Here is a 22186-nt window from a genome sequence, read left to right on the forward strand (position 1 = left end):
CCCTCACATAAATACTCTCTTCACTAACAGATTTACATAATTAGAAGAACAAATTGTTTTTAAGCATCCATTCAGCAGCCTTCACTGGAGGCCTCCAGCCCCAAACTGGCCCTTTTCACATGCTAATTTCAGAGCCAGCTCCCCTGCTACTCAAGCCCCTATCTGGCCCACTTGGTTAGCAAGCTCTTTTGAGTACTGCGCGACTGGAGTCTACAGAAATAAGGTAGTCAGAAGGGTTTCTCCCTACTGGTTCCAAGTTCCAACTCCACTTTTCCAACTTCCAAAGATTTGCTCTGAAGCCTGGGGCCCAGAGCAGCCCGCTCCACCCCCAGGCAGTGCCTTGATAAGGATCTACAGCAAAGAGACCTCAGACAAAGGCTCTCTCGGCCTCGACTGGCAGGCACTCCTGAAGCTCTCAGAGTGACCTCGGCAAGGGGGGCCTGGCCCCGGGGGGATGACTTGGGAGGGAGAAGAAAGGAAGAAGAAAGGACGAGCTGCAGTCCTGTGCTACGACTCCTTGATGAATGCCCGCCAGCGCTCGGGAGGCCTGACGTGGGATCAATAGCGGGTGGCTTTTCTTGGGGGTTTTGAACTCCTCCTGCCATGGGCCCTGGTGAGGAGGAGCCACCAATAAATCATAGCTCTGCAATTGGAAAGTGTCCTCCAGAGAGAGGACGCTTCAACGGCTAGGGAAGCCTGTCGTACAGAATCCACCTCTGCAGGACCAGCTGCGCCCTGGGGGTGGGGAAGGGATGGCTCCGGTCAAGCATGGCAGCTCAGACCTGGGGCCTTCTCCAGGGCTCTCCAGTTCAGTGACAGAATAGGCTTTCTGGATCCTGTCCCAGCTCAGGTCAGTAAGGAGAAAAGGAGTCATGCCACCTACCTGGGATGTAGGTCATTTGGGGGTCAAAAGTGGCTCCAGGCGGAGTCACCTTCTATATAAAGCTTTGTGTTGAGGAGGCTTAGGGGCCATGAGGCCACTGGAAGAAAGGAAGGAAGGACCTGCTATACAAAAGCCAAGCTCGCTGTAAAGAGGGCAAACAATGAACCCAGAGGTGGCTTTCTGGACACTGGGTTCTGAGCCATAGAGCTGCACATTTTTCAGACCGTTGTGGATACAGTGGGTCTGAGCATGAATCCTGATAACTGGGGAGATGTCGCCTAGAGTTCTCAGAGGGAGGGTGGGATCCAAAGGGAGTCCCCAGGTAGGTAGCCAGGTGAGTATGACAGACATGAGCTCAGGCCCTGGGAGCTGCCTGTGCTGACCATTTTTGCATACCTGTCCTTCTCCAAGGCACATGGAAGAGGTCACGGGGCAGAACACAAAAGTGCAGAACTGGCTAGAACACTGGGTACACAGCTACGCGGCCCACAGAAGGCTCAAATGCAGCACTGGCATGGGTCAACTCAGTGCCTCTATCTCAGAGACCTCTCTTGGGGCTTCTATTCACTTCTGAGGGCTCGGGTGCAAAGTCTACATCTCTCAAGATCACTGTTCCCTCCACCTGCTCTCCCTGGTCCTTTGCCCTGACAAACCTCCTCCAGTCTGCTTTTACAGTCTTGAAGGTGGGAGGCATGAGTGAGATTCAGCTCCTGGCCAATGTGGGCAGCCCCACCAGGCCCCAGAACCCAGCCCACACTTGGGGATCCAGATTGGGGGCCGTGCTGGATCTGGCTTCTGTCCTGTACTAATGCAGAGCTCGTGGCTGTAGAGTGCCTGTTGGCTGCCAGGCTCAGGTGCTTCCCAAGCACTAGCACACAGGATCCTCCCCAGCAGCACTGTCTGGCCTGAGGTGATTACTATTTAAATTGTACAGAAGGTGATATTGAGACACAAGAAAGCTTTAGATGACTTTTGATGAAGGATTTAAATTACTCTGCAACTTGGTTGCAAAGCCTGCACTGAAAACATACTATATTCCCAAAGTGGGACTCTTAAGATCTGGAAAAGGACAGTGCCCATTCAGCCAGTTACCTCCATGGTGAGAACTCCTGTCCCCTGTTATTTATTCTCTCCAGCACACCGCATTACATCTACTGAAATAATATCTTACTTTGTTTCTCTTAAAAGTTCAGCATCTGTGCCTTGGTAAGCATCAATTTGACATTTTTTGTTGCTGGGGCTCTACCTGAGGAGGGACGAGACATGGTGCAGAATGAGACCTCTACACCTTCCAACCTCCTATCACTGAGCCCTGCTCCCCTTCCTGGATTCAACTCCACAGAAGGCTATATCCCAGATCTGGGCTGCATTGTCAGAACTCTGTGTCTGGCTTCTGCCCAAATCCTATAATCATTTCATTTTGAAAACAACACCAGTCTCTACTACCCCACACCTCTACTCAGCATGTCAGAGAAAGCCCTACAATTTCAAGGTTATTGGAGATCCAGGAAAATCTCCTGTTGGGCTGAAGTTGCTGAGGAGTGGTGAGGAGGGGACTTATAAACCAAAAGGTCCTTCAGGTGACTTCAGCCTTGGGGAGCTGCCTGCCCTCTATCTGCACAGCTGGGGAGGTGCCAGGCCCATGCTGTATGCTACTGGGACACCTGAGCTGGATGCCTTATGGGCAGGGAAGCTGGCAGGCAGGGTTGGAGCTTTCCCCAGGGCCAGAGTGAGGAATTGGCCATGCTTCTTGAGGGCCTATGGAGGGAAGGGATGTGCCTGGGTTTGGAGGCTGAGGCTCAGGAAATAAGTAGTAACTAGCTAGTGGCCATGGACAAGCCAAATAGGCTCTCTACCATCCCCCCATTCCCTGCCTTTGCAAAATAAGGGTGACCTAGAGAAGGACCAAAGGAGAAAACATTGATAAGTCAAGGTAAGTTGACAAGCCACCACATTAAAAGTAAACTGTGTGCCCCCCAGAAGTGTTGAAGTCCTAGCTCCAGGACCTGGGAATAGGACCTTATTTAGAAATGGGGCCTTTGCAGATGATCAGGTTAAGATGGTCATTAGGGTGGGCCCTAATCCTATATCACAGTGTCAGAAAGGGGAAATCTGCACACAGAGTCAGACAGACAAGCACACCTGGAGAACAAGCACCCCGTGAAGACTCGAGTAGCTACGTCACCACAGCCACTGAACTGCCAGAAGCTGGGAGGGAGGCCAGAGTGGAGCCTGGTAGCGCTTCAGAGGGAGCATGGCCCTGCCAACACCAAGATCTCTGCCTTCTGGTCTCCAGAACTGTGAGCCCGTCAATGTCTGTTTGTTTGGGGGATTTTGCTGTAGCAGCCCTAGCAAACCCACACGCACGGTCCTTTTGAAACTAAGCCACAACACATCAGTCCTCCAAATGCTCCTGGACAGTCAGTGTAAAAACGCTGCATGACCAGTATCATGTCATCTCTGTGACCTTATTGCATTCCAGTCCTCCTCTGTGTACTCTGCTTCAGCATCTGGGCCCTTCTTGCTGCAAATGTGCCAGATGCCCCACCCCGGACTTTGCCAGGAACATTGTTATCCAGGTAGCCTGGGCTCCCTCCCGTCCCTTCCTCCTGTAGGCTTTCCATCAGGTGACCCCTTTGCAGGGAAGCCTCCTGACACACTGTCCTGGGCCGCACGCAGCCCCTCCGGCCACATCCTAGGACTCTTTCCTGAGTTTGGCTTCCTCTTGAGCATCTATAACTGATGTGTTTCAATTATTTATCTTGTTTAACGCGGTCTCCCTCACTAAAAGGCAAGCACCACATCAAATGGGACTTTTTGTCTGTTTGATACCGTGTTATGTTGACAGTATCTAAAACATGCCTGCCAGATGCTTGGTTTGCTGTATGAAGGAAACAAGGACCAGCTGCCTGAATGAATGTGTCAAAGAATGAATGAATGCACAGTGAATTACAGGCTCCAAAGAGCTATGGTGGCCCAGCTACCCCACTGCCAGCCCAGGGACTAGGTCCCCAACCTAGGAAGAACGTGGGCTATTTCTCAGGGAGGGCGGCCTGTTCAGCAGGAAGCTCAGGCCAGTTAACAAAGGGGCTGCCGGAGGTGTGGGGCCAACGCCACCCGCCACCCAGGCCGCTAATGAATCTCTTCCCATTGATTTCTGAGTGGCCTTTGATGGGAGGGATGCAAAGGCAGCTCGAATGTCTGTGCCTCAGCAGTCCTGGGGTTTTATTGCTTCTCCCAGGACACAGCTCTGACAGGGGGCTTCCGGATGGCCCCAGGGTTGGACTGACATAAGCTCCCTGCAGTTGGAAATGCAATTTCCCTTCCTGCTAGAGCTGTCTGTCTGCTGCACACCTCGCTGTCTGGGCTGGAGCAGCCTGATCCCACTTCTGATGCTCCCTGGGCAAAGGTTCCCCAGGCTGCCAGGAGGTCACCACCCATCTTGGAGAGAACAGAGGTGAGGCTCATGTAGGGAAAAATTTGAGGCCACATGCACAACCATCCGGACCCATGTGCCCCTAAACCTCCCTGGCCTATTGTTCTCTGATGTTTTTAGGATAGAGCCCCTGCTTGCCCTTTTTGAATTGGCAGCTCATTTTGACATTTCAAATGAGGCAACTGAGGCTCAGAGAGGAGGTGAGAGCGCAGTCACACAGCAAATTAGTGGTAGAGCTGGGATAAGAACCCAGTACTCCTGGCTTGTTCTAGAAGCACAAACTGTCTGTGCCCTTGCCCACTGTAGTGCTGATGGTGTGTTCTCCAAACTGTAAAGTGCTTGACAGATATGAGGGCTTTCTCTTCTAAAGAACTCTCGTGCATCAATCGCCTCTGTCACATGGGGGGGATTCATGGCTTCCACCTGACTCTTCCTCTACTCACAGGGAGGTTGTGGGGGGCAGACCTCTGACCCTTCAGCTCCTCCTTTCTTGATCCATGGTGGGAGTCACGTACACCATCTTTTAAATGTGGGCTTAAGTATGGCAGTATGTAAAAACATGGATGTATAACCGATGTGATTCTGCAATCTGTATACGGGGTAAAAATGGGAGTTCATAACCCACCTGAATCAAATGTATGAAATATGATATGTCAAGAACTATGTAATGTTTTGAACAACAAATAAAAAAAAAGTGTGGGCTTAAAAGAAAAAAGACTCCCCACAGAAGGGATTCTTTTGGAGGACTTATGGCTTCAGAGGCTCTTGGTGCTTTGGGATGCTAGGTAGATGAGGTTGGGAACCAGGCCCTGGGGCTTCAGTGTCTTCTGGGCAGCAGTGTAGCTGCTTTATGAACTTCCCAAGCCTACAAAGGTCACCAGGTGTGCTTTGTCACCTGGGGCCACTGTCCCTCCTTCCTCCTACAGCTGTCCAGGGAGAGGGGAGCTTCTCCTGGATGCCAGCGCCCTTCCAGCCCCTTGTTCTTGGCCCATGGCAGCCTAGGGGATCTGTTGGCTTCCTTCGCTCCCCAGTGTGGTCCCAGCTGTCCCCCACCTGTGGACATGAACAGACAGGCCATGTAGGAATGTCTGTCTGGAAAACATCCAAAGGTGGCCGCCAGGGCAGGGCAAGGAGGGGAGGCCTGATGTTGAAATCAGAATCTGCAGAGCTAAGATCAGCAGAGTAGCACATGCTTGGTGCAGCAAGCCAAGTACCTCACTGAGATGAAGGCTGCCTAGAGTTTGGGAGCTTGCTGTGTGAGCAAGTGTGGACCACTCTCCCTCTCTGAGGCCTGGTTTGCCCATCTAGATGCAGTACATCCCTTTATTGCTAGAGGCAGAAGCCTCCCTGGGCCTGGCCAGGTAGTCCCCAAGAAGTGTCACTATTATGACTAATGGATAGCCAGCAAATTATCGTCCATGGTGGTGGGATTTCAGCTTTATTTTCTTTATAATTTACTGTATTCCTTGATTGTCCAACAAATAGAATTATTTTTGTGGTGAGAAGAAGAACACCATAAAAACCACTACCATCTTGGAGTTAGATAAACCCAAAGTTAAGATTTTTTTTCCCTGAAGGCTGCTAGGTACCATCTTCAGACCAGTAACAAGAAAGTCAAGCAGAGAGTGGTCTTGAGATCATGTCATGTTACCAACCAAGCTTCCAAGGCCCAGCCTGTGGGTGACTCAGGGCAGGACACCGTCAGTGGGCTTTGCTGGAGATTCATCATCCCTTTCTCCACTCATGACACACTTCCTCGCAGCAAGTTCTTGTCCCCACAACTGTGCCAACCTCCAAACTGTTACCTGCTGAGGATTTCTAAAAGGCAAACTTGTGACCACATCACTTCCTTCTCTAAAACCTTCCCTGGCTCCCTAGGGCTGTCAGGATCTGTTCAGGTCCAAGTTCCTCATATCAATGTGGTCCCTGCAAGAGTCATGCCTGGTCTCCACAAGGGCCCTGGCACTGCTCTCTGCTCTCAGCCGGGGCTGCTTGTGTCTGATGCCTCCAGCAAGTCCCTGGGAGGTGCATCTAAACCCTGGTTTGCCCAACTTTATGCTCCCCCGCAACGGCCATCTGCCAAAGTGTGGGGCAGCAGCCGTGCGTGCCAGCCTGAAACCAGATGGGGAAATGGCTACAAATCCAGGAGCAGCAGGGAAACTGAGTCCCCCTGCCCCACCTACTCACCAATCTCTGGGATTTTCCAGGGGGACATGAAGCCAGGACTGCTAATACATTCACAAGGGAGGGCAAGTCCCCTGCAAGCAGCTTAGACTGGGTTCTCTCTCTCTCTCTTTTTTTTTTTAGAAAGAGAGAATTTTTAATATTTATTTTTTAGTTATTGGCGGACACAACATCTTTGTTTGTATGTGGTGCTGAGGATTGAACCCGGGCCGCACATGCCAGGCGAGCGTGCTTGAGCCACATCCCCAGCCCTAGATTGGGTTCTCAAGGAGGAAAATATATCAATTCTTGGGGATCTTAGCCCTGGGGATGCTAATGGTCTGAATGTTTGTGTCCCTCCACAATTTATGTGTCAAAATCTAATCCTCAGTGTGATGGTATTAAGTTGAAGTCTCAAGGAGGTGATTCAGTCACAAGGGCTCCGCCCTCACAAACAGGACCAGTGCTCTTTTAAAGGGCGAGAACTTTTGTTCCTGTGGTGAGGATAAAGCAAGAAGGTGGGATCTACGAGGAATGGGCCCTCACCAGACATTGAATCTACAGGCACCTTAAACTTGCCTCCAGAGCTGTATAAAATTCTGTTGTTTATATATCACTCAGCTTAAGGTATTTTGTTATAACAGCTCAAATGGACTAAGACAGAGGCCAGGTGGCATCTCCTGTCCCCTGTCACAGTTTCCCCATCTGGGATGTAGGCCATGTCCCAGGCTGCAGAGGGGGAAGGCTCAGCCCCGGGAACCACACCAGTGCTCCTGAAGGCTCCTCAGCAAGGGGAGGCTGTGCCCCTCTTGGGCCCCAGACAGACCTGGGAGTGTGGTGTGTAATTGAATTTGACCCAATTACCTAATTATGCTCACGAACAACCAGTGCTGACAGTCCCCAGTGTTGGGGTGGTTGGAAGCCAGGATCCAAGAGGCAGCCTCCGGTTCCCTAGGCTTTCAACGAACCAGCACTGGGTGCCAGAACCTGCATCGCGCTTCCCTTCTTGGATGCTTGGAACCCCAGGGGCAAGTGGCACTGTTCCCATCCTACAGATGGGACAGGGTCAGAAGACGTAGGGAGGAGAGTGGAGCCCACCTGTATGGGGGCCTTTGAACACTTTCCTTTGCCAGCGGTGCCCTTCTCTGCCCTCCTTTCCGGGCAGATTGCTCTTTGGAGCCTCCCAGCAAGGGCTGTTTCTCAGCAAAGCCTTCCCTGAGCTCTTCTCCTTGAGGCCCCCCCACTGTCCTTCATAGAACCATCACGATGCTGACAAAGCCACTGTCAGAGGTCATTTCTTCCACGTCTGTCCTGCCTGTCAAGCTTCAAGTCCCTGGAGGGCGAGGATGATGGCCACCTAACTTACACCATGTCCAGGAGCCCAGCGCTTGCTGAATGGATGACTGAATGACCTCACATACCTCTAAATTCTAGATCTTTCTAGACAGTCGTGGGTTTCCAGGCTTTGGGATGGGTGCCTCATCTGCAAGAGGTATTGTACTGCAGGCTGTGCCGAGCATCCCCTCGGAGTCACAGGGGCTGGAGTGAGCCTACAGGCCAGACATGTCCACTTACTGACATCTGACCAGGAGGATGGAGACCCCTCTTGGTGAGGTCCTGAGCTGGAAGCTTCAGATAGTCAGAACTGTATGAGTCTGGGACCTGGCCCCACTGTCTTCCTCTGCTATGGTCAAATGTCAGAGTGAATGAACAGGCGGACAGAGGAATTTCAAGTTGGCCAGGTGAGGCAGAACAGGGACAGACAGATCCCCCAAGGAGGCAGCTGCCCTCTGGCCTGAGTCGTAAGCCACGCTGCTCCCGGGGTGCCCCTAGGCCTCCACACATCTGGGGGCCTCGTCAGGCCTTCCTCCTCCTTCTGGGAGGCGAGGTGGACTGGAGACCCAGGTGTGGTGTGCCTGGAGATGGACTTCCTGGATCTGCATTCTAGCCTGGCCACTTGCTAGCTGGTGGCCTTGAGGAAGTCATTAACCTCTCTGAGTCACAGTTTCTTTTCTGTTTTTTCTTTCTGAGAATTGAACCCAGGGGCGCTTTACCACTGAGCTACGTCCCCATCCATTTTTATTTTTCTCACTAAGTTGCTTAGGGGTCTTGCTAAGTTGCTGAGGCTGGCCTAGAACTTGGTGATCATTCTGCCTCAGTCTCCTGAGTCACCAGGATCACAAGAGTTTACTACTAAGACCAGTGAGTCCCAGCCTCTGCTTAAGACTTTTGTAATGATGCAGAAGAGGATGGATGCGAGCTCTTTTCCCCAGCATTTGGAACATGGTAAGGACTCAGTAAAAGCTAACTGCTTGATTGAGTAGTAACAGTACAGGTTGACTATCCCTCACTGAAATCCTTGACATCAGAAGTGTTTCGGATTTCATATATTTTTTTTTTTTTTTGAGATCAAAATGAGATATCTTGGGGATGGGGACCAAGTTTAAACCAAAATTCTCTTGTGTTAGATATATCCAAATTATATACATAACCTAGAGGTGATTTTTTTTCTTTTTTTTTTTTTTTTTTTGTGGTGCTGGGGATTGAACCCAGGGCCTTGTGCATGTGAGGCAAGCACTCTACCAACTGAGCTATATCTCCAGCCCACCTGGAGGGTGGTTTTATGCAATATTTTTAGGGCGCCTCATTTTGACTATATCCTGCTACATGAGATCAGGTGTAGAATTTCCCCCTTAGAGCACCATGTCAGCCCTCAGAGTATGGGATTTTGGACTTCAGATTGGAGATGCCCACCCGGTAGGATAATAGTATTTAAAGCCACAGGTGGGTGGTAATCACAGCAATAGCAGCAGTCGAGATGGCAACTGTAGTAATTGAAAGTACTAGTGCTGGGGGCAGTAACTAAGTAACAGGAAGAGTACTAGTGATGAGTCCTTGACGGTGCCAGCCTGGCCTCTGCATGGAAGGGACACTAGGAAGACTGTGTCCCTCCTCTGTGCCAGTCTCTTCTCAGATAAAAGTAGATGATTGGGTCACCTGATCCTAAAAACTAGTGCCAACATTCATGTCAGAGAGCAATTGTAAGAATAACGCAGCACTATTGCCCATACTTATTTACACCTAAGGTATGCCTCAGGATCTCCCAAAAGGCACTCCTCCTGCTGCCCCTTCCCTGCCCGCCATCTTCTTCCCCATTCGAGTCTCCTTCCTCCCACATGTGATTCTTTTTCTGTGTGGGGAGGGTGGTGTCTCAGCCCCTGGGGCAAACAGCTTTCCCCTACCTCATCCCATCTACTCCTCAACACAAATAACCCTGAGAGAGAGGTATCCCCATTTCTTGATGGCAACAGCTGAGGCTCAGAGAGGTCACGTCAGTTCCATAAAGCCACTCAGCACCAGGGTGGGTGTAGGACAGTGGAAGAGTGTGGGTTTAGCATGTGCAAGGGCCTGGGTTTGCTACTTGGCACCCAAAAATACATAAATAAAGCCACATAGCTCAAAAGGAAGAGAGAAGGAGGCAAAGCCAGGACAGACTCTGTCTGGACTGACCTGCCTTCCGGCATCAGTCGGAGGCCCATCTGTCCTTGAGGATTGCTCAAGTGATAGAGGGTTGATGCCTTCACTGGCCACTGAGAGCCACCTTTCTGCCACACTGGGCTGTCAGCACAGTGTCTTAAATAAGAGGTGGCCGACAACAAGTAAAAAACACTTGCTTTCTTGCAGAATCCCAAGTCCTGGCAGTTCTAAGCATGTGTTGCCCATGGCCTCAGGTGGACCTCAGCACCATGGCTGTCCTGCTGAGGGGGCTGGGAGCTTTGATTCCCCAGACCTGCTTCTTTCCTCCCGCTGAGGTGCCCCCTTTGTATCACCTGCCTGGCTGTGTGGACGTGCAAATCTGACACAGAGCTATGGCGGCCCTTCCCACCCGAGGCAGAGATGGGACCAGTTGAGCCTTGGCCCAACTGCAGCCCTACCGCCCTCAGAGGAGACCTGACCTTGGCCTTGGGGCCACCTTAATTTCCTGCACTTGTTCTCCAGAGGGCAGCGTCTCCTTCTTGCCCTCTCCTTCCATTTGGAGAAGACACAGAAGTTATTTGGAGAGCCAGACACAGAGGCCCCGTCCCCAGCGGTGGGTGTGAATCTCTCCCAAGGGGCCCATCCAGGCTTCCACAGGCTTCCACACCATACAATCAAGAGCGTGGGCCTCCCCACCGCACTTCGCAGCCGCCCGGCTTCCCCCTGGAGCTCAAGGCGCAACCAATTTCCCGCCACCAGAGCAGGGGGAGGGCAAGTTCCCATTTCCTCTCTTCCCAGTTTGCACAGGCGTGTGCCCTGCTCACAGGCAGTCCCCTCGTCTCTCCGCAGACGCTTAATTAGAGGAAGTGATTCTAAACATCTGGGGCACACATCTGAGAGGGGCTCAAGACCACATGGGGCCGGGAGGAAATGGGGATATATGCAATTATGTCACTTCCTGAGTGGGGAGTGCTCAGGAGGGGGCAGAGCAAGCGTTCTAGGGCTGGACCAGAGCCATGTGCCCCTTGGACAGTGGTCCCGGGGCCTAAAGCAAGAGGCTGGCAGTGGCTCTGTGGCTGAGCTGAGCTGTAGCCAGCAGGATCAGTGGTGCCTGAATCTGTGGTCCCGAGGGGGAAAGGAAGAGACAAAGGAAATAAGGAGAGCAGGAGCGGGAGAGAGGGACAGAGGAGGAAGGAGATGGAGTGAAAGAAAAGAGGAATGGGGGAGGAAGTGGGGGAGGGGACAGGAGTGGGGGTAGAGAACTGTTGGACTCAGAAAGAGGCCTCGGGCTTCCAGGAAATGGAGCCTCCCCCTGGCGACATACCACAAATGGCAGCAACCCCGACAGGGTAGGCTGACCCAGTTCTGATTTTTGATCCAGCCCTTCCCCAGCTGTGTGACTCTGAACATGCCACTGAACCTCTCTGAGTCTCAGTCTCTTCCTCTGGAAAAGGACAGGAACATTTCATTGTGAATTGTTGTAAAAGGGAGGGAAGGTGGCTGTCCCTGAACTGTCCTCCACTGCTCAGTCTAGGCTGGGAACTTCAGCTGGAAGTGGCTGGCCCAGGGGCTTCTGCATTCCTGCCTCTCAGCTTCTCCACCCTGTGATATGGGCCTGTTGACACTGTCTACCTCCTGAGCATGTCCCTGCCTGGTCTGGGTCTGCAAGTTCCTTGAGGGTGCAGAAAATCTCTAGGGTTACCTAATGTCAATCACACAGTTTGCACTTCATAGGTAACCAGGTGCTATGTGGCAGGGGTGAATTTAGTTTATCCTTTGCACCCAGTTTCTGCTGTCATTATAATTATGAGCTTGTATGAAAGGCAGACTCCTAATTTTTCCCCCCAGTAAATCCTGTTTCCTGCCAGAGACAATAGTGTCTCTTCATCTCAAACAGGTGAGACTGGGTCCTCTGGAATTCCCTGCAGGAGTCCAGCCCGGGGCAGTGCTTCCCACCTGGCCAGCCTCAACAAGCCAGGAAATGTTCCTAGGAAGAAAATGAAGCATCTGTTCACGACTCTTCAAGGAGAGCCACTGGACGGAGCTCCCAAGCTCTGGGCTCTGTATCTTTCTGGGCCCAGGAACAGCACTTGCAGCTGGCATGGCCAAGATGGCTCTGCTGCCTTCCAACCACCTGGCTGTCCCCCAGTCCCCACCCTGTCCCCAGTGAGGGGAATTACCATCTTGCAGAGCACCTTGCCAGGGTGACGCCATCCAGATTGTCTCTTGAGAGACAGCTGGGTTGCCATGGAAACAGAATCGCTGCTCCAGCCAAGAGACCTGAATTCTAGATCTGCTGGACCCCAACTTCAGAGAGGTGTAGTGATTTGCATAAAGTCACACAGTTAGTAGGTTTCAAAGCCTGGACTGCCAAGCAGGACTTAATAAGTGATCAAAACTGTTGTGTGGGGAGCCCTGTGAGATATCTGCTTGTGTGATGTACTTTGTATCCATCATTTTATGAGGCTGGAAGACAAAGCTGGGGTCACATATAACATGGAAGTGGCAGAGCTGAGTCAAAACCATGTCATTTGATCCTGAAGCTTGCCCTAGGCTACCTCTCAATTCTGGTTTCTGGCACTGGGCTCAACCTGTGCTGAGATCAACCCCATCCCAGAAGCTCCCTCGGCCTGATTTGAGAGCTGCTGAAAGAGTGGAGGTGAGCTAGATCAGGGGTCCTGCAGGCTGAGACCCAGAGATTCTAGGGCCTGGTCCCCTGGAGCACTTGCTCTTCTGCACGCTATGACCTGGCAGCTCATGCTGGGCAAGAGGGCAGGAGTCTGCTTGTCAGGGCCCTCTTCCCTGTCCTATATGTCAGATGGACCCTGGGGACAGGCGAGGGGCACACCCATGAGTAAGATAAAATTACTAGCACATATACCACAATTTCTAGACAACAGGCCCTGTGTAAGTGAACTCACTTAATGCCTATGATGTAGGCATTGGTAGGATCCCCTCTTAATAAATGAGGGTACCATGGCTCATAGAGGTTAGGTGACATTTCTAACCTGGTGAGTAGGGAGCTGGGTGGGATTCAGAGCAGGAAGGCTGCTCCACAGAACACATGTTTTAACTATTCCTCTTCTCTAGGAAATAGCTGAATGGTTTCTGGAGAGAGTGTTTGAAATTGGGGCCAAGCCAAGCTCTCTGTTCCTCTTCACCTGCAGGGCTGTGAGTGTCGAATGAGCTCAACGATGACGGGAAGGTGTTCAACCTACCCATGGGGAGAAATCACTGTCACATACTCAACACAGCCACCTGCAAACAATTTAGGTGATCTTGACAGGTGTCATGAGTCATTATCATGTCTCTCCCAGGATTTCATGTTAACTTGTTCAGAGAGCAGGGTCAGCAGATGGCTTTGAGGTCAGACTGGTATGTAGTCACAACTCTGGCTCCTTTTAATAAGGTTGCTTTGGTCAAATGACTTCACCTTTCTAAACCTCAGTCTCCTCGCCTGGAAAACGGGGCAGACGCGAGTTGCAGGAGGTGAGATAAGTGAGTTAAACTCGCTGATCACATGTTTGCTGTTGTCCTGACTAAAAGGGGATATAGATCAGATTTGTTCCTAATCCAGATGTGCTTCTCTGACTTGCCCCAGCCGTGTCAGTCTAAATAGGCAAGACTGATAAAGACTGCACCGTTGTTAATTCCTGTCTGTCTAACCCAGAAGGTATTTACGAGGCAGTGGCTTGCAACATTTGCTAAGAAAGTTCCATAACCAACTTGCCTACTTCCTGCCAAGCCCCTGCTCCATTTCATTCTCACACCCTCGAATCCCCTGAAATCCCTCCTCTGGGGGTGAGGATGCTAAGCTCCATCTTAAAACCAAAGCTCTGGCTTCCTTAATCCTCTTACCTGGCTCTTTTCTCTGCAGAATTAATTGCTGCTGATGGCTTTATTAAGCCATAGCATCCTCAGGGCACCCTGGGGGAGTGCAGGGGGATTGTTTTGGCAGGACCTCTGTCCTGAATGTACCTTTGGATTGGGTGGCAGGAGGCAGATACGCAAAGACTCAGAAAGGCAAGACTTGTGCCTGCAGAGTGACAACTGTGGTGCCTTCAGGGTGATAACACTGTGGACTTGCATCTCCAGACAGTCTGTTTCAGTTATTTGGAGGCACCAGTGGGTCCCTGGCTACGGCAGGGATGTCCTAGCCAGAGCTTTGATTCCCATTTCGCTTCTGCTGAGACCACCTGACCAGCCCTCAGGGCCTCAGTTTCTTCCTTAAAATGGAAATGAGCCTGCTTTGGGGTTTCACAGAGCTGGACACTGACGGCAGGATTCCTGTCAGAATGGAGACATTTATTTCAAACCACAAGAGCAAGGCCTGTGTGTGTGTTGCATTTCTATGTGTCTGCAGGCCTCTGCTTAGAAAAGGGTGGACCTGGACCCGGAAGCTAATCATTCCTTGCCCTTCAAAGTCCTGCAGCCATGAAATGGTGCAGAGGCCCTGAATGGAGGGAGAAATTGTTGGGGCACGGGCTCCCCATGCCCCAGCATTCTCCCTCGGGGTTGTCCTTTGACAAAGAGCATCCTCAGGTGTGGATGAGATGACATGGTCCGTAGGATGATGAAAGTGCTCATGGATCCCAGTGAGAAAATCACTGCCTCATCAGCTGTCCTCCAACTTAGGGTGTTGTTACTCCTACTTTGAGCACGCTGCATTGTAACCCTTTCCTGAACTCTCTCATCTCCCCTTACAACTGGGAGAAAAGGGGCCCAGGCTCTAGCTGTCGAACAGATGAACAGACACCTGTAGCTCAACTCAGGCACAAGACATGGCTTCTACTGTCTTCATTTTGACAGCTTCTGAATGTGGCAAGGGAGACTGGCCCTCCGGTTACGGTGATAAAACGTCCTTTTACAATTTCCATGTGGAAGTTAAAATAAGTGAGTAAACTATGAACAATACGATCATAATCCGAGCTGATGTGAATCGGCTGAGGTGATGAGGGGAGTGTTCAGAGGACTGAAATGTGGACAGGCCTCGAGGCAGGTGCCTTGTCCACCACGCTCTGCTCACTGTACTCCATGACCCTGCCCGGGCATTGTCTGTCCTCACACAGAGCTGTGTGAATGCTGGAAGGTTCCTTCACCTACCCCAAGCACCATCAACCAATAATGGCCAAGGCATGGTGGATAAATACCTCCTCTCCCCGAGGCTCAGGTGGTAGGGGAACATTCTCCTTTGTCCTGGCAGGACTGAGTCCCAGGTATCCCCTCCCAGCAACTTAGTTACCAATCCCACTCTTCCTTAACTTCCTCTCCTTCCTGTCTCACCTCCTCCACTTCTCTATCAGTGTTTTCCGGAATTCTCCTAAAGAAGTGTCAAGCCCCGGAAGCTTCATCTCAGGGTCTGCATCCGGGGAAACCAATCTCAGAAATGTGACATTCTGTGGGAATCTTCTAGCAGCTTGGCCTCATGAATCCCCCCACCCCTCCACTTCCAGACCCCCTTGTCCCAACCAGGAGGCTGGGTGGTGGCGTGGATTCGGAGCAGGACTGTTTTGAGAAGGGTCCACCTGTTAGGGTCCCTGGCTCTCAGATGCCCTCTCCCCACCAGAGATGCCCCCACTCCAAAGCCTGGAAATTCCATGTCCACTGGCTGGACCTCAGGCAGCACTGTCCTCGCACACCGGGGCAGGGGTGGGAGTGGCAACCATGAGCTAATCTGGCAGATGTGAGGGAGGCAGGAAGGGTGGCCTCTGGACAAGCTGAGGCCTGACTCCTGGGGCTCTCAGGGAACTCGAGAGAGCTGTGCCTGAGAAACTGCTGAGCCAGCCAGGAGACAGGGCTCTCCAGTCTCACCCACCCCTGCCAACTGCAACCGAGCTCTGAAGAAAGCCACAATGACTCTCACTGCTCCAGAATACCTGTCCCCTGCAGAAAACGTGGGAAATAGAAGTGTCACTTGCACACCCTTATCTAGATAGATCTATTATTTATAAGTTGACATTTCGGATATCCCCTTCTGTTTTCTGTGCCTAGATGTATTCATGTTTTGTTTCTGTACCTGGCTGCGATCATACCCCGTAGACCATTTTGTTACTGTTCTAAGACGTTAATAATATGACTACGTTCTAAGCATTTTCCCACAGGTCTTATTTTGAATGGCCATGGAAATCCTCAGCCCTCTGTCATTTCTGGGGTGGCTCTGCCCTTCCTCACTGTGCACCCCAGGGACCTTTCAGTAGTTATCTCCCCAATTCCTTGGCTTGGGAGGACTCTGCTCACAAAGCTCCTCCTGCTGTCCCTCTTCTCCAAGAGGTCACTCTGATCCCAGGCTCATCCCTCAGGGAACGAGGGGAGGGGAAAGGCCAAGGCTACTGCCCCAAACAGACTGCCCAGTCATAGTCCCTCAGAAGTTGGGTAGCTCCCTGAGCAACAGTCCTGGCCCTCCTGGAAGCAAATCCTACTTCTGGTAGCAGGAGCCTTGTATGCTGGGTCTGTCTTTCCCCTCCCAGAGCCTCAGTTTCCCCCTCTATAAATGGGTGTGCAGGTAAGAGTCCCAGACTCCCCTACAGTGTGGACAGCAGGGGCAAGGACATGAGCAGGTTTTCTCCATGGCACAGATCTGGCCTCCAGTGCCCATGGGCCTGGTGATGAAGTCCAGAGCCCTTTCCAGGGGACCTGACTCAGGGGTAGAGATGGCCCAGCAGGAGGAAGGAAGCCATGTCCCTCTCCTACATTCCAGCTCTGCTGAGCTCAGATGTGGGGGTGGGGTAGTGTCCAGGAGGAAGTCTGTCCTTGGCCTTGGAAGGGTGCCCCAGCCTGCTGGGCAGCCTGTGTTTCAAGGGCATGGCCTCGCCTACCTGCTGTCTCTGGGGGAGCCAGCAGAGTTAACAAATCCCCTGCAATTTGCACCCACCAATCCCGCCTGCTCGCTGGGCGGCCGTGAGCCGTTTTTCACGGAGAGCTGCGCACAGCTTTGTCTTAGAGAGACAGCTCTGGCAGGGTGTCCCTGAATGAGGCCATTTGTCCTCCCTGGTGAAGGGAAGGCGGCTGCATGGAGAGGGCAGAGGCAGAGAAGGGTGGAGAGAGGCTAAGAGGGAGTGTAAAGGTGGAGATAGGAGTCAGGCCATCGAGAGTCACAAGAAATGTCCCCACCACCACAGGGGTCTGAGAGTCCCCTATTTGGCAAGGTGGGAGCCAGAAGGCTTGGTTTCAAAGACAGCCAGAAACCGCAGTGACCTCCTGGCTCAAGGAGTCCTGAGTAGAAGACATGGGAACCACCTGGCTGGCCTCTGATGACAGAGTCCAAGCCCAACCTCTATAAATGGCAGGACACTCACTCGAGTGCCACTAGGGTCAGGGCCTCTCTCTAAGCCTGCACAAGCCTCTCCCAAGCCCCTCCTAAGTAGACTGCAGGCCACAGAGAGGGGCGAGTCAGGGGACCCCACATTCTTGATTCTTCATCTCCAGGGCCAGCTGGGGCCCAGAGCATGTCTCAGTCTACCTCCTGTGACCTGTGACATGCCCCATGACGGTTTGCTCCTCTGGGGAGCTTGCCAAGGAGACCCGACCAAGCAGACGTATAGGGACTTAAGCTAGCAGCCTACTTCGCCTGGGTGCCACTCCTGCTCCCAGGGCTGGGATTGTGTGGGTGTGCTTAGAACAGAGGTCAGACACACATGTCACAGGGCCAGGCTGGTCTTCAAATGCACTGGGGTAAGACAATAGGGAGGAGGGGGGCTGGGCACAGCACTGCTCCAGGGGGTATTACCCTACCCTAACCTAGTCACTCTAGTGAATGCGATCTCCATTCAAAGGAAGTCAGACATTTACACAACAGGGCCCTCTCTTAAAGAGCATTTATGGGCAAATGATAATCACTTTCTAAAACTACTGAGCAGTCTGACCCAGGTATCTGCAGGTTACATCCAGCCCAGGAAGGCCAATCGGCACTCTGACAAACATTCTCCGCCTGTCCCTAAGGAAGGTTGGCCTCCTCCTCATGATTTCAGGGACTGCCCCTTCCTGCCCTGACCACTCTCCACTCTGAGTTCTATGTCCCTTCTCCAAATGCCCAATGGTGCTTCTCAAGACGGCCCTGGGATGCCCCTGCCTCCCACAGCGCTGTGTACATGTTGACTTTACCAACAGCCCAGGTGACACTCACAGCCGTCACACCTCAGGGAAACAGGAAGGGCACTAGGACAGGCAGTGGGCCCCCCAGGCCCCCTGGGCTTCCCTGTGACTTGGGGCGGGTCCTCCCCTCTCTGATCCCTGGACTTTCTACCTTCGGGCTCTGACATTTCCTGTTCCATTACTTCAACACACGCTGGCTGCTCAGTGGGGTCAGCTGAGGTGACACAGATTTATTCAAGCATGGACAGGAGCTGAGGCATGAGGGCTCCCGGGGACTTTGGACATGGCGACTGCCTGGTGTTCTCACCCACGTAGCCAGCGTGGACCGATGGGCGTGATGAGGCTGACATTTCAGCGCTGCCTGCCAAGTCGCTGAGGGCTGGCACGCGGGGCGGGTGGGGGCAGGGTGGGTGCATTAGGGAGGAGGTGGAGGCGGGGCGGGGGCAGGTGACCTTCTGCTCTAGGTGTGTGTGGGGAAGCAGCTGCCCCAGGAGTCTCTGATGAGGAGGATCCTGGCCCTGTGCGCGCCTGCGCTCCTGTTCCCGTGTGAGCAGAGGCTAAAGGCTGCACCAGAACAAAGGGCTGGGGGCTGGGTACCAGGGCCCCACGTGCAGACGCCCGCCTTGGCTGCTGCAGTGTCTGCGGCTCCCGGCGCCGGCTCCTCTCTCTCTCTCTCTCTTTCTCTCTCTCTCTCTCTCTCTCTCTCTCACACACACACACATGCATGCACGCACACACACGTGGCACACGTTGCAGCAGTGCTGCCCCCAGGCCCAGCTCCTGCTCCACAGCCCCAGACGGATGCCCAGCCCCGGCTCACCGCCAGCCATCCTGACAAAGCTCCTCTCCTGTGCCGCATGAGCTCATCCTGCTCCTTGGCCCAGCCCGGCTCCTGACCAGACAGACAGGGATGGGGCCGGAGGAGGGGAAGGGGAGGCACCCACCCAGGCGGCCGTGCACACACACAGCACAAAAACAATTGTGCACATCAGGCACACACAGCACACAGGGACACGTGCAGACTCTCACACATCAGACACAGCCAAATGCACAGGCATGCACGCGCACACACAGCCGCGTACCTCACACATGCGCCACACAGAGATGTGCGCATATGCACATAGCCACAGACACACCACACAGGGGACAAGTCTGAGACCTAGAGAAAATCCAGAAAGAAAGCAATGGGAAGCTAGACATGGAAGGGAGAGATAGACAGACAGACAGCAGACAGGGTTAGGGAGAGAGGGTTGGGAAAGCTGCACAGTGATCAGACAGAGCAGGAGCCCAGACAGACACAGACACCGGAGGGAGGAGAAGCAGCTGGCTGGCTACAGAGGCTTTGGGGACAGAGAGCTCTGGAACTGCAGAGGCCACCTGGGAGAGGTCTGAGAGGGACACACACACACCAGGGGCAGGGTACTACAGGGCATGCACCTACCCCAGAGGCAAGGGGAGCCCCAGGAGAGGCAGCCTTGCCAGGCAGTGAGGGCCAGTTAGGAGGAAGCCAAGCTGGGAGAGATGGAGGTCAGGAAGTGGCACTCACTCGGTACTCATGTGGTCAGGTATTGGGGGGTCCCTCTCTCCTGCCACATTAGAGAGCTTGCTGAGTGCTCAGAGACAGCTGAGCATGTGTGTGCCCTCTCTGCAGACCAGGGCACAGCTCCCAGGTGTGGAGGGTGGCCAAGGAGGGGCCAGCACCAAGTTGCCCTTTAAACTTGGGATCTCTGTTCTGCTCCCTGTGGCCTCTGCTTGTCTTATGTCCCAGCCTGTCCCCAGCAGATCCTGCATTCCGTGAATGAAACCAGCAGTTGAGGCCCACTCAGATGACCCCCTGCGCTTCCAGGCAGGGGGATGACCCAGACTTCACTGCCTGGGAATGGTGGTGGGTCATGGCTGTCAGCACGACAAGGGTTGGACTCCTATGGAGGGAATTCAAGTGACAGCCAAGCCACAGGCATGCTGTGCCTCAGAGTTCCCAGTGGCAGAATGGGTGTCTGAGAACTCATCTGGGGGTCCTGGGACACATCATGTGACTCAACGGGCACAATATATGAGAAGGGGCTCTGTGACCTGCCAAGAGCTATGCACAGCTGGAGTTGCAGGTAAAGGACAGAAGGATTCCCTGTTTCAGGAGAAGTGATGCTGGAAACGCCACTTGAGGAGCATGGGGTCTGGCCAGAGAGCCCTGCACATGTGACGTCTCATCCGAGGGGAATGGCTTCCCAGATCCTGGGACAGGAAGCAGAAGTCTCCTAATGGAGAACCCTGACCAGCCCTAGAGTCAACTGTGATTGAACAGGCAACAGCCCTCAGCCCAGAGTCAGCTGGAGTTCGAGTTCCAGCTCTATCATTTATGAGATGTGTGACTCCAGGCAAGTCACAGGGCCTCTCTGAGCTTCAGTATCCTCATCCATCAATGAAGATGTCTTGCAAAGCTGAGAATTGTGGCGAACCACAGGAGAATACTCTGCATGTGCCAATAAGGCCAGGGCTTAGGAGAGCCCCCTCCTCTGTCAAGGAAGGGGAGCACAGGGGCCTGAGCCACTCCTCCTCCACGGGGCCACAGCTGAGACTTCTGGGGCAGCCCAGTCTTCTGTTCTCCTTACCTCTCTGGCTATGCATCCTTTGTCTTGATTTGGGCCCCCTTCCCCGCCCTCCCTTTTGTGTGTGTGTGTGGGGGGCAGGGGGGCCTCACACATTCTTGGCAAGTTCTCTACCACTGAGCTCCGGCTCCAGCTGGTTTTGCCCCTTAAATCTCCCTTTCTCTTCCCTTCACCCCACTCTTGTCTTCCTTTCCAGCACCCCAAACTCACCAGTGACCTGCCAGCTGACCAGCACCCCCACTCCTCTGTGCAATTTATTCTTTGGTAGCAGAATAAGTTTTTACAAAATGAGAATTTAACCGTGTTCCCATTCCTTTAGGACAAAGACCACGACCTTCAAGACGGGCCCTGCGAGTTCAGCTGCTGCCTTCACCAGCCTCACCCTTGCCACATGTCCCCCGACTCGGGGTTCCAGAACCACGACCATTATCTTAGTCTGACACAAAGCCATGCTCCCTCCTCACTCGGAGCCTTTGCAAGGATGCCCCCTCAACTACGAAGGACTGTGCCCTCCTTTTCTTTATCCACTCAACTCTTTCTTAACTTTCCAAAGCGTCCCCTGATCCCATGGTGGTCTGTGCCCCCAACACTGCCACATCATCTGATGATTCTGCTTCACAGCACTTAACACAGCTTGACTTACACACAAGCATGCGCGCGCGCACACACACGCTCCTGTAATCATTTGATCAATAGCTTTTTCTTCCTGTAGGCCAGGAGCCAGGAAGCTACTGGCTGTCACTCGTTTTTATAAATAAAGCTTTATTGGAACTAGCCATACACATTCCTTTATATATCATCTATGACTGCTTTTGTAGCCCACAAGGCCTAAAATAGACACCATCTGGTCCTTTATGGAAAAAGTTTGCAGAGCCCTACCCCAGACTGTCAGTTCCTGCAGGCAGGACCCTGTCTGGTTCCCCTGGTGACCTCAGTCCCGGTCCGTATCTGCACAGAACAGGTGCATGAGAGACGCGTTTCTTAAGATGCAATTTTTCCCTTGTCTAAATTGTATTGACTTATTATTAAAACTGCAGATCCCGACAGGAATAGACATTCCCTGTGAGATTCCAAGACTGTTTTCTGGCAAGCGGTTCTGTGCACAGCAATATCCCAGCTCAGGCTGGCGGAGAAGGGGTTTCAGAGCAGCTATTGGCTCATGAGACCTTCACACAAGGTTTTCTAAGTGAAGCACACCCACGTTTGGGGACTGTAAGTGTTTGCGGAGGGGAGTGTAAACCGCATTCAAGACACTATGGATGAGCAGATTTATGGAAACCCGTTGTGAGACTTCCTCTAAGCATTTTCTTGAAGGCTACTTCCAAACACACACCAAAGAACTGACTGGTGAGTCTAATGAAATTGTCTGTTTTATTGTCATGCAGAAGACACGCGATCCCCCCGCCCCTTCAACTACTGGCTCTGAATCAATAAAGAATGTTAACACTCAGACACTGTGCCAGATACTTTATATATTTCTAGAATTTACCATGACCCCTGCAAGGCAGGTCTCATCATTTCTGCCTTCCT

The 22186-nt window shown here is 52.6% G+C and overlaps 1 protein-coding gene across 6 annotated transcripts in view; it reads right to left on the reverse strand.

The window, feature by feature from the left end:
- The window catches only part of Zmiz1 (zinc finger MIZ-type containing 1), a 219662-nt gene that overhangs the window by 68391 nt on the left and 129085 nt on the right, over positions 1-22186 (reverse strand). Inside the window, exon 1 of one of the 6 annotated variants that reach the window (XM_071611138.1) lies at positions 18871-18895. The exons of 4 other annotated variants lie outside the window; for them this stretch is intronic. In XM_071611138.1, the coding sequence (XP_071467239.1) occupies positions 18871-18880 (10 nt within the window). In that variant the 5' untranslated portion in view covers positions 18881-18895. Of the gene's footprint in view, positions 1-883; positions 915-18870; positions 18896-22186 lie in introns of those variants that run through there. One more of the 6 variants, XM_071611137.1, reaches the window with a different exon arrangement.

The sequence above is a fragment of the Marmota flaviventris genome, chromosome 4, assembly GCF_047511675.1.
Source record: "Marmota flaviventris isolate mMarFla1 chromosome 4, mMarFla1.hap1, whole genome shotgun sequence".
NCBI classification, from domain to species: domain Eukaryota; kingdom Metazoa; phylum Chordata; class Mammalia; order Rodentia; family Sciuridae; genus Marmota; species Marmota flaviventris.